The sequence below is a fragment of the Notothenia rossii genome (genome assembly GCF_949606895.1).
Source record: "Notothenia rossii genome assembly, chromosome: 7".
In the NCBI taxonomy this organism is placed as follows: domain Eukaryota; kingdom Metazoa; phylum Chordata; class Actinopteri; order Perciformes; family Nototheniidae; genus Notothenia; species Notothenia rossii.
Window position 1 is genome coordinate 6,268,369 of NC_136905.1, and position 13,157 is coordinate 6,281,525.

The following is a 13,157-nucleotide window of genomic DNA, read 5'->3' on the forward strand; positions in this document are numbered from 1 at the left end:
TACTTTGAGGGTTTTGACTCTGCAGACCGTTTACATGAAGAAAAACCTTTATAACACACAAGGGGACGGGTAATAACCGGGAAAGCATGACATGGGACCTTTAACAAATCTCTGTGTACATGCTTTTGGTTCACTTCAACACACAATGCTCCAAAAATGTGTTGTTGATGTATGAGTAGGTCCACATTGTGCACGGGCACTTTTACATTTCACAGCACTTGGTTTTACGAGCTGAAAGGAATAAACGTCCATCACTACGTTGATGGCAGGGAAGGAAAATGTCGGCTGGTGCATACAGGGGGTGCGTCTCACTTCGGTTATTTTTCATTTCCTCGCTCCTCGGGCTCGGTATCACCGGAAGTTGATTTGTCTGCGCCATCTTGAGTACCGTCCCAGTGGCCTTATTTGTGCCGGAGGATCGAGGAACTACCAGACCATCTTCCGGTGAAATCCTCAGACACTTGCCCCGCCCCCTTACTGTGTATCGCTCACTGATTGGACGTTGCAGCGCATGCACTGATCTGGCTGCTGTCAGACGATCAGCTGTGCGGTGTCATCACAAACAGAGGTCGCTTCACGTGACGCTCCGGAGGAAAGGACGTCCCATTGCTCTTAAAGCTCATTTCCCTGCTTCTCGTGGTTTCCTTGCGTCCCTCCATGCTTCCCTGGTGGGAGGGACTAGACGCAGGGAAACGACGCAAGTGAGGGACGCAAGGAATCCATTTAACCGAAGTGAGATGCAGCTAAAGAATATGCTTGAATAAAGTGTTTATTGAGATCAAATACATCTATGTGAATCGAAAAGGATGCATTGAAACTGCTAACCTCTTTAAAAAAAACACACTTTGGATGCTTTGAACACATGGATCTCTAGCTACAGAAGGCTGGCTAAAACACTCATGTGTCGTGGAATAAACGTGTGTTGATGGCACTGAAGGAATATGTCAGCCAAATTCGTAGCAATAAGATTACGTGACAGTTTTAAGCCAAATCCTGAGAATGAACTTGATTAAAATGTGAATTGAGATCAATATGTCTATGAGAATTGAACGAATGCAAGATGGAACTGCACTCCTTGAACACCCTTCAAAAATCCACGCAAAGCTTCACAAAACCCAGCTTTGAACGAATCCATTTCGAGCTTCATTTTCTAACGTATGTTTCCTTATTTCCTGCTGGCTTGAACAGTGAAGTGTTGTGGCATCAACTCTATGTTGATGGCAGTGAAGGAATACGTCCGCCCTCGCACCAGAAGTTCATAGCATTAGGATTTAGTTTATATGTTAAGCCAAATCCTGAGAACATAGTGGAGTAAAATGTGTGTTTGAATCAATAGATTGAAGAGGACACGCTACAATCACACTCCAGCGTTAATCACTTTCATTTCCTCGCTGCTCTTTAACTCAAATGGCTTTTATGTTTTTATGAATGAAGTTGTCCCCTCTGATTCACAAAGACTGTGTTTACGATGGTGATGGAGAGGGGCTGACTGAAACGAGCTAGCAGGGACTTACGCCACCGACACATTCGATCTGTTGTTTGTCTGGACTTGAATGGCGGTATCAATCTCAATCTATATTTATTTATACAGCACATTTAAAACAACCTTCAGTTCAAGTGCTGTACAGGCAATAACTACAATATGAAATAACACAATGGGAGTACAATGATAGAACAATAATTAAAAACATAATAAAAAGCACAATAACTAGAAACATAGAGGTCTGAGGTCTACTAGTATTAAAAGTTGAGATTATGTGTATGATACAAACGCTTTGTCATCAATTAAATAAGCGCCATGTCTTTTATTAGCTCCATGCAGGTAGATGAAAGCATATCAATACAGGGACTTTTATCACATGTTTTGATAGTTTCAAAGATAAAACCATTGTCTTTTGATGCATTGATATGTTATGTTAGTTTTAGCATTCAATCAATCAATCAATCAATCAATGTTTATTTATATAGCCCAATATCACAAATGTTACATTTGTCTCAGTGGACTTCACAGTTTGTACAGAATATCAGTATGACAATATGACACCCTCTGTCCTTAGACCCTCTGTCCTTAGACCCTCTGTCCTCAGACCCTCTGTCCTCAGACCCTCTGTCCTTAGACCCTCTGTCCTTAGACCCTCACATCGTACAAGGAAACACTTCCAGAGAAAACCCACAGTTTAAAGGGGAACATGGGAGAAACCTCAGGGAGAGCAACAGAGGAGGGATCCCTCTCCCAGGACGGACAGACGTGCAATAGATGCCGTGTGTAAATCAAAGACATAATACATTTTACAGCGTAGGTAGACCAAATGTTTGGAAATGCATGTGTCTGTAATAAGAAGATGAATCCACGAGGATGTCAACAACCTGTGGGAGCCATCAGGGAAGTAGTATGGTGAGAGTCAGGCAGGACCGCAGAGACAGGTTCAGCCACGACTCGAAGTCCAGGACTCAGATCCAGTGCTCAGGATCCAGGACCACAGCAACAGGATTAGCCTCGACTCAGGATCCCGGCGTAGATATAGACACAAAAAGAGATTTGGGGGAAGCTGGGTTAATCGGAACATGAGAGTACACAGGTACAAACAGCCAGAAAGACGGAGTAAGGTGCGCCCCCCAACAGTCCAAGCCTATAGCAGCTAAACTAACGTGTCTACATACATGCACTCCCTATTCACAACAGTATTTCCCAGCATGAGGGTCAGCTTTATGTTAAGCCTGTGAATGATTGGATAATTTTACCTCTAAATGTATTTTGCTTTTAATCTGTAAAGCACTTTGAATCGCCACGTGCTGAAAAGTGCTTTTTAAATCAAATTGCCTAAAAAGTATTTTTTTTTTAAAGGAGAAGAATAAATAATGATAGATTTATTTTGTTAGCGGTGTTTACAGGTGCTCAAAGACGCTTTACAGATATAGTGAAAAGAAAGGAACAACAAATAAATATATAGTTAAAGTTAAAGTCCAATAATACAAAAACAATCAAACATGAAAAGCCAGATTGAAGAGTTTTTGTCAAATCAATCCGTTCACAACTTTTCGACATATCTTTATTTTAAGGGCTCACGAGCCGTATATATTTGGAACCGTTGCTTAAATCAACTCAGATATAATCCTGAGAAATCGTTCACTGTGGTTCATACCAAGGACAACAAACTCCTGAAGATATGCTCGCAGCATGTATTGTGTTGTGTCAAACACCGTCTGCTCTCAGGCTGCTAAAATATATATTTTCTTTTTTTAAAGTTGGTTTTCTCTCACACTTCTTCCTTCTTCACACGGAAACTGAGCATCAGCCTGGCGTTGGTCTGATCCGATCATGTCTTATCACTCCTTCCTCAGAGAACGTAAAGAAACTTGTGGAGCCAGGCTTTGCAGTGAGTAAAAAAGGGTGTTATATATATATGGTGTACCCGTGCGTTCAGAGGCCTCCTCGCAGCAGGTATTGCAAACGCAAATCAGTTGACGGCTTTAACGCGCGCTGAAGAAATTGAAGCAATTAATTTCTTTGAGCTGATTTCTCTCCCTCCAGCTGAGTTCAGTGTTCTCACCACATCCAATTTAAACATCTGGTGTTTCTCTCAGGAGCTGAGTTTGTCTTGAGGAGTCTCGACAAAGAAATGCATGTACCAGATCATGTTCTGTGTCCCAATGTGTTTGCAAGAGAAGTTGCTATTTATACATTTATGTGCTGGAAGACGTGCGTTCTGCAGGAAGTCTGCGTGAGATGGAGATTTGTGTTTAGGTTATATAAGGAACTAATTGGTTTGTTATACAAGAGGCGTGAATGCATGCGAGCGTGAACACCGGATCGTTATGCTCGTGCTTTTGCAGCATCTGAGCCCGTGTCTGTTTTTTATTTGGTTCACTACGACGTGTGGGAAGGCTGTTGGCGTGTTTTGGCGCTCCGCTCGGATAGAAGAGGTTTCTTTCCTCCCATCTCATCGCTCAACCGTCGCGCGGAGGCCTCCGGATGAGCCTTTGATTGACTAGAAAGTGAAAGATGGCGCGTCTGTTGGAGGGAGGAAAGCGTGTCAATTTTAGGCACATTTTCATCAGAGCAGCAGAAAATCAATGATGCACGGATTGAGTTTTTATGTCATTTTTGAAGAACGGTACAAAAGCCAATTCGGAGGATTTGTATTGATCAGCAGCGGGTTCATAATGGCAGACATTCCACAGCTTATCCAGAAACCCTGTGGAGACACACTAGGAGTTTAGCCTTTGCAGACCATTTACACCAGGGGGGGCAAACTCAAGGCCCGGGGGCCAAATCCGGCCCGTGACTTCATTTCATGGGGCCCCACAAGAGCTTGCAAAGAATATAATATGTTTATTATACGGTTACATGATGATTTACAGAAGCACGTTGCCCATAAACTACATGTCCCACAATGCATCTCAAATTTGCCTTTTTTTCAGAATTTGACTTTTTGTCTTCTAAATTTGCCTTTTTTCTCAGAATTTGACTCTTTCTTAAAAATGTTACTTTTTTTTTTAAATGTCACTTCTGTTTTTTGATTTTGACTTTTTTTTTCAGCTATTCTTTTTAAATCATTTTTGTGACATTCTCACTGAAGAGACTTGCAATTATTTGCCCCAGACTTCTGCTTTCAGACGTAGTTAATTATGAAGTTATCACCCTATCCAATAATAATCCAATGCAGAGGCAAAAATGTAATATAATACATTATTTTATATATTTATATATAAGTTACAACCGGCCCTTTGAGTGCAGCCATGTTGCTGACGTGGCCCGCGATTAAATTGGGTTTGACGCCCCTGATTTACATCCACAAAGACATGCACTACAGGAGAGGGAAAACACCAAAATGCATCATAGAGCCTCTTTAAAAAGGGCAACTCATCCACACAGTGCACGAAATGTAAAGGAGAACAAATGAATATACCAATCAATATTCATTCACTTTTTTGCTTCGGATATTAAAGGTGTTTCCACCAAGATAAAGCCAACACACACAGCTTTGGATGATAACAATCCCCTCTCGGGTCAGTTTGTCCGTGGACTGTTCTTATTCCTGCAGATCGCTGGCTAAATTATAGATGTCTTGTGGATATACATTTGCCATGCCATTAGCCATGTGGACAGCAGACAGTGTTCCCACAGAAACATCAGTGGTAAATGACAGGTTTGGGTGTCAGTTCCTCTGAATCTATGTGCTTCCCTCCAGACAATGTCACGCTGACATTCAACAATCACACAGTGAGACATTTATTGCAGAGCAGGCGAACTCGAGGTACCAATTTCAGCAGCAGTTGCCTCAAATGGTGCAGAGTGTTATGTATGTAGAGAGAGAGAGAGGCGCGGACTGAGGTTCACGCAGAGGAGGCGGGTCAGGAGGGAAAGTGAGGACACGTAGAAGTAAATAAAAACTCACAAAGAAACTCCAGAAAAACTGCTGAAAGCCGCACAATTGATAATATACAACCGTGTTGAGAATCCAAGGGTGAGTTTTACCTCCAGGTCCGGCCACTGCCGTGTCCCAACAACAAATGCGAGGCTCAGACGATGACCTCGGCCAGACACAAAACAAATGAAATGTTGTTACGGTGCACTTACCTCCCCGTTTACCTCCCCGTCCTCATCAGCAGAACCAATTCTGGTACAACTCAAGAGGGGCTTTGTGAGAAATGGACAGTTAGGGGAAATAGTTTATCGCAAATGAACTGATGTGTCTCTCTGTGTTTCCTTCAGAGGCAGCTTCGAACAGGATGTGGAGAACGGATACCAGCAGAGCCCGGACACCTGCCACGGTGAGACGGATATTCATTCTCAGTCATTGACATAAGCAATAAAGAAATACAGTTAAAAGAACCACCTATTGACTGCCATCGGATCTTGATTGCAGAGCGACAGCAGCCATTGCTGATCTATCAGATTTTAATGGAGCATTACGATGTATTTATTTCAGCGAGGGCAGCGTTTCAGTCCACGCTGAAGGGGCTTGAAGAGCAGTTTGTCCGCCCCCGCTCACCGTCCCTCCTGGAATACTGCTCTCAAGCTTTCTGTGTTAATTAAGCAGAGCTCATATAAGGGTTATTATATAAGACAAAGTGTTGTGACTCGTTTGAATGCGATCAGAACCGCAAACAGGACAATGAGTTCCCATTCGAATTGAATACAGGAAACTTAACCCATCATTGATGTCATTCTCATGTTTTCATTTCTTTCTCCAGATGTCCTGGCGACGACTCGCAAGCAAAACACGGCCCTGGATTCGGCGTATGGTCAGTGAACATGCCTTTTTTAATGTAGCCAGTCACCGCTGAGTGCTAACGAGCTAAAGGCTAGCAAACTGGACTCAATCTAGTTGTTTCTTTCCTCCAATACATGTAGTGTATTCTCATTCCTACGTATTTTGAATCTGTTTTTGCGTCTGTGAAGTTCACGTGTCAAAAATGAAGCGTACAGAGGGTCGTGTTTCCTCGGAAAAGGACGATAAAGAATCACATTCAGTTCAATTCAATTAGATTTATTGGCCTTATCAAAACGTCACCAAAGCAGTTTACGGAATGGAATCCCCACAGAGGGGAAATGTACTTTGTTACAGCAGAAAAGAGCCAAAGACAGCTTAATGTGACCTAAGAGGCATGCATACAAAAGTATTAAAGTAAAACAAAAGTTATAATTAAAAAAGTTACACAATTTACAAAATACACGTCCTGTAACAGTTCTGAGGATTGAGCAGCCAGGTGTAAATATATATATTTATTGCACATAGTTGTGTCCGGCTTTGGCTCAGTCAGTAGGGTCGCCGGTTCAAGTCCCCGACCAGACCTACATTTGGAGTGTGGACTTCTACTTGGAGAGGTCCCAGTTCACCTCCTGCCCTGCCGTGGTGCCCTTGAGCAAGGCACCAGACACCCCCCTTCCCCCCCTCACTCCCATTGCTCCCCGGGCGCTGTACAATAGCTGCCCACTGCTCCTAGTACTAGACTCCTGGTACTAGGATGGGTTAAAAGCAGAGAACACATGTCACTGTGTGCTCTGCATGTGAGACCATTACAGAGGGTTTCATCCCTCCCATTCTATTCTAGTTGGTTGGTATTTAACAGAGTTGAACCCCCCTCTACTTTATCTGCACAAAGCATGAGATGTATTCCCTGATATGCATACAAAGTCAATGATTCTTCACTTTACAACTTGGGAGGTTTCAGAATATTTAGCAGAGGCAGCTGAATGGCCGGAGCCACCTCTCCTGCTCTGCCGCTCTGACAGCTTAAACATTGAAGCCATTGTCCGAAGCATCAGAGCTCTAATGCCCCGAATCAAGAAGGATCATCATCCCCGTCACGTCCCATTACCCCCCCGCTGGCCACTGCGCTGCCCCTGGCACGGCCCGAATAGAAATAAAAAGGCTGGCAAGCTGGCGGCCGCTCAGATAAGACCGAGGAGGTGGCGCTCGGACACATTTTCCAACACTGCAACATTTAAAAAATATAAGATAGGACGAGGTATTTATCCTGAAGGAAATTATTGTGCCAGAGTTACAAAGATACAATAAACACAGCAGCATAATAATAAAACTGTACACTAACAGTGCCGTAAAAAGAGCATTTAAATATCCACAGGAAACCTAGACGCTCACATAATTAATGTAAATGTTAGCAGTACTTACTAGTGCAAAAAACGTAGTGGAAGATACGTAATGACACCTTTATTTATAAATTATAATAATATTCTAGATGTTATATAGCAGAGTGTATAAAAGCAGTCATTTCCAATCAGATCTCCATCGGTTGGCCTCCTTCGTTTTTATCTAAACGACTAAAAGCACCCGCCTTGACTTTATGAGATTTTTTCGACTCGCTCAAAGTCCGTTTTTGTCATTCGACAAAATTTGGAGCTAATGGAGGTTGATCCAACACTCTGATGAGTCGGCCATTACGGCTGAGCAGAGCCATCCATCCTGCGTCTCTCATAAGTCTCTCGCCCCCCCGAACAGAGACCACTTTGTCTGCCAGAGGCTTCGGGCCCAGACCTCCTCACTCCCACAGCGCCTCAGTAGTGATGCAGCCCCCCCGCTGGAGGAATTACCACTCAGTCGGTAGCTAGACTTGATAAGCAAAGCCTCCTGCTAAATCATACGGGCTCTCATCACCCTGACACTGTTTGAAGTGCTCAGCCACATTCTGTCTCCGCTGTTTTCTAGCCGATTCAAACAAAAAGCCTTTTAAGTCTCTGCACTGTAGATCAATTATCAGCTTTCCTAGACAATAAAAAAACCCATATACCAAACGAAGCTGTTGTCTCACAGGGGCTCCGTTCCCCCGTTCGAAAATGTTTTTCTTTCTTTCTTACTTTCTCTTCCTGCCACGAACAAACACCGGCAAAGAAAAAGGACGTTAGACAAACACCTGCCAGTGTAGGTAATCAAATATCCCTCTGTTTTAACTTCATCAAAAGTAAAAGGGGGACAACGAACACGGTCCTACGTGCACTCTCAGAATAACTCAATCGTTATAAATTGAAGTAATGAAGTCCTGGAGCTGTTGTCCGGTGTGCCTCGGCCAAACGGCCCCTGGCGTACAGTTTTAATTTGCGCGGCGCAGATGGCGACCTGACGGGGTTCCTCGTTCAGAGCGAGGTCTGTCAACTGGCTCGCTGTGTGTGTGTGAGAGAGAGAGAGAGAGAGAGAGAGAGAGAGAGAGAGAGAGAGAGAGAGAGAGAACGAGCCTTCTTCCTGCACAATGCTAACATTATGCCTGGCTTATTAGTGCGGGGAGCTCGAGCCAATAGCAGCATGCGGCTCGCCGGACCTCAAGGACAACAGAGAGCTAATAATGCAATCAAGATGTGGAGTGTGTCATCAAGATACATTTGTTTGATAATACAAAGGCCCGTGGCAGCTCATGCCCCGCGTGTTCCTCGGCATATGCTTGAAATTACTCCAAATGTAGCCGTCGTAATGTTTCGCTGCTTCGCCTCAAGGTGACGGAGATTTCTGTGAAACAGTTTAGCTCCGATGAGGTCGTTGGAAAAGATTTGATGAAACAGAAACATCATTTAGTCAGCCACCGGTATCTATTTCTATTCATCTGGGGAAACACTTAGCAGTTTAGACGGTGGTGGGAGGTCATAGACGTCTTTAAAAAAACATATGGGGGGGATTTTTCTGTAAAATAAGATGGAGAACTAGGATGAAATGACTAATGAGAGGTTTAATAATAATGCTGGACTGATATTTGAGTCATTGGGTCAAGTCAAATCATGACGTCAACATTTGCTAAGCGGAGTATCTTCAAATTTCCAGACACTTGAGTTATGATAATTGCTTTAATGGGAAAGCACATGTAAATATTTTTGGAAAAATCAATCAATTGCTATATAAAAGGACATATTTTATGATTTCCTTTTAAAAAAACAGGATACATTCTACATTTTCTATATTACTGTAAACCATATTAAATTATAAGATGTGTTACACCAATATTTTGCCGTTATTACACCCATAAAACACCAATATTACACCGATGCAACACCAATATTACACCCATATTACACCTGGACCAAGCCTCTCAAACAACTGCATCCCACAGGCTACAGAAAGCATTACAGGGTGAACGTGCTAATGATATATTTCTTCATGTGAGTTGTGTTCGAGTGTGATATTGGCAGCACAGCAAGAAATATTCCGGAGTATCGTGGACATGTCATTGAAAATGTGTGATGTGTGCCAACGCTGCAGAGGGTGAATGTGGGCATTAAGCAGCTGGAGAGGTGGATCATCATCAAAGTCAAAGTCAACTTTATTATCAATATTTCAGTTTTTTTGTGTACAGACAGAGAGATCGAAATACCGTTTCCCACAATCCCGAATACAAAAATACAAATATATATGAAATATGTATAAATATATGTACATATACACAATCAGCAGACACATGTATGCATAGGCAGACATAAATAAAATCAATCAATATACAAAGTAACGGTCACTCATCTTTTTATTTATTGTTTATTAACGGGTGATGGTTTTTCTCTCCACTCACCCTCATTTCTCTGATTCACATTCCACTAATCACTCACTCTGTTGCCCCCCCTCTTCCTCCTCCCCTTCGTTACAACCACAGGGAAGACCACACCCACAAGCGCCAGCACCACCTATCACGTGGCGGCATTCCCAAAGGAGGCAGGTGACCCTGACAGAGGTACAGGTCCTGATGCCCCTCCCCCCGTTGGGGAACAAGGGTCACCTGACTCGGAGCCAATCAGTGTGGAGATGGAGGGTAAGGGGGAGGGATTTTATGTACTTAGTGAACCTGCAAGGGGATTGCACTGCTGGGCCCTGAACGCCTCATTTTACGCTTCTAACCAGGCTGACCACTAACAACAAAATATAACACATACAATGGTTTCACTCTGGAAGAACGGCACGTATGCATGCACTGAATCCAATCATACAAGCTGCTTCTCCACAGTAATGGCACTCATTTTCAAACGGTAATGTAAAAATGACAGTGGAGGCTAGGGCTGCTCCATTAATCTTATTTTAATCGCGATTACGATTATGGCTTGCAATGATTACGAAAAAAACTTAATCGAAATAAAACGATATTCTAATTTTTTTTTTTTATATAATTTTTTTTTTTTTTTTCATTTGAATTATACTTAAAGTTAAGGGTAATCAACTGTTGAAAACATACTGTTCAAAAATAAAATCTCCAATAAATGGATGTTTTCAAAGTCAATGAATAATCGCATTTAATAATCGCAATTATTGACCCAAATAATCGAGATTATGATTTTCGCCATAATCGAGCAGCCCTAGTGGTGGCACATTTAAAGTACCCTCTGTCTGATGTTTTTGAATCATCAATGAGGAATCTACTCCCGCTTGTGAAGGAGCATTCAAGAAGTCACGTGACACGACGCATGCTAATGTATGTGAATGCTCTCCCAGGGTGAAATGGCACTTGCATCAGCTCACTAACACTTAACTCACTACATAAACCAATCTCTTAGTGAATGGCAGAGAGCATTGCTAATTGATTTTCTTAATCTATACACTTCATTAGTCACGGCGTTACATGACGCGATGCATAATTTTCCCGGGCAGCTTCACTTAGTGCTTCCACTGGTTTGAACCCTGTGTCGTTAGATGGAAAGGATTAATGAGAAGTCAATTCCACAGCGGATATACATTCGAAACACCTGGTTTGGATAGAGGATTTTAAACGAGGACCTTATTGTCCAGTTATGTTCAGCCGTATATCTCGATGTACTCAACGCTGCAGAAGATTTAATGACTTGTAATAAATACTGCAGTGTCTCTAATGAACTCTTCAAATCAAGGAGAGAACCTGAGTCTAAACAACACCGCTCCCTCATGGCCTTCCTTCCCTCATCTTTTATTTAGCCCCACAAATATTACCGCAATGTTTTCAAAGCACAAGTCAGGTAGCGCCCCTCTCCCTACGTGACAATTAATTTACAATTATAATTTACTTTCCCATTTGGAGGAACGCTGTAAGGTCACGTCCCTGTGCAGCTGACACAGAATTCAAAAAGTTTGGAAAGCCAACTTCTTGCTTCGACAACTCGACCAAATCTGTCGTCAAAACTAACGTGTTTTTTTTATCTAACTTTCTAAAAAAACAAATAAGTGAATTGTTTTGGAATCACTATCGAATAAATCAGCTTTTGAGCATTTCCCAATTTGCTTTTATTGAAGTACAACAAATACTTTTAAAAGCCCTACATGACGCAACAAATTAGAGCACAAATGATAATCTGCCCACTGCTTCTTCAGGGTATTAATCACACACATAGGCAACAACATACTCAACAAATGAAAGAAATGTATGGATCTTTGAAGCTATTGATATTGAAACTCACGTCGTATGCAATGCCGTTACACTCTTATTGACACCCTTCCAACTTTTTAAGACTCCACTCTCTTTAAGAAACTGCCCTAGGGTCCTTTGTAGTCATTGGCTGTCTGGACCATTTAAAGGTGGGGTATGTAATTCACTTCAGAAACACTTGTTATATTCCATGGAATGCTCTTAACATCCCGATAGCAATGAATATATTAAATGATTTGACAATAAATACATTAAAAAAAAATCATCTGTGGAAGCCGTGGTGCTGTAAAAAGCACGACCAATCATCTGAGCCGGCCCGGCTAAAGTAACTGGATGGCCTACCTGCCTGTCAGCCTTCCAGCTGTGCACAAACTGATCTCGTGCCCTCATTGGTCATGTGCGCGTTCGTGTGTGTTGGAGGAGGGGCTCTGGAAGGAAGTGGCTGATTATTTCCGGTTGTGTATTTTCAAATTCTAGCGCACTGGTTTCTCCATTCTTACCTACCCTACCTTTAAGTGATGTTTAATAAAAGCCAATTAAAAAGGTTGTCAATGAAGCAACAACAATACCTGTAAGTGATTGCGTTTCGAAGACCCCTGTCTAGACGAAGTGAACGGCACTAATGCACTGTTAAAAAAAATCTCCAAATCCATATCTTTTTTGATGTTGAATCATCGACTCTGTTAGAATTTTGGTTTGATAAAATGGCTTGATCCATGAATTGACTAATCTTTCAGCTCTAAAGGTTATACTGTTGGGCTGGATGTTTCTGATTTGTGTCTTTACAAATGTCAAGGAGATGTTGAAAGAGGTTTCTTCGTAGAATTGACAGTTTTCGATTCACCGTAGCTTTCTACTCTCCCATTATTAAAGTAGTCAAACGTGTAATCTCCCAGAAGCAGACTCTTCAACACACCATCCAGCTACCCCAATAAATGGCATGACCTATAAAACTCCAACCAGTTTTTGAATATTTGATGACATCTTGATCTTTATAGGCCCGAGCCTCGTCATTTCTTCAATTTTTAATTTGACGGTTAGTTCCAGCTGATTAATATAACCATGCCAGGAACAAAACGTCTCTTTGACCCTGAAATGAAAAGAACAGAGAAAGTTGTCCTCCTTCTACAGATTGATTCCTGCAAGTTTAAAAAGAAGATACGGTTAATTTGGATGTGATTCAGCAAATACAAAGCGTTAGAAGCGGTTTTTCCGTCCTCATTTTGCTGCTATATGGCAGAGGCACCTTGTCAGGAGTCCATAAATCCCCAGAGAAGGAAACAAGCTTTCCATTCAAGCAGACAGACTCCCCGGCTGCAATGATGAGC

The 13,157-nt window shown here is 42.2% G+C and overlaps 1 protein-coding gene across 1 annotated transcript in view; it reads left to right on the forward strand.

Annotated features, from left to right (window-relative positions):
* sema6cb (semaphorin 6Cb) overlaps positions 1 to 13,157 on the forward strand; it is a 188,795-nt gene that overhangs the window by 159,440 nt on the left and 16,198 nt on the right. Inside the window, exons 18-20 of the mRNA XM_079640911.1 lie at positions 5,717 to 5,775; positions 6,199 to 6,249; positions 10,096 to 10,251. Of these exons, the coding sequence (XP_079497037.1) occupies positions 5,717 to 5,775; positions 6,199 to 6,249; positions 10,096 to 10,251 (266 nt within the window). The remainder of the gene's footprint in view (positions 1 to 5,716; positions 5,776 to 6,198; positions 6,250 to 10,095; positions 10,252 to 13,157) is intronic.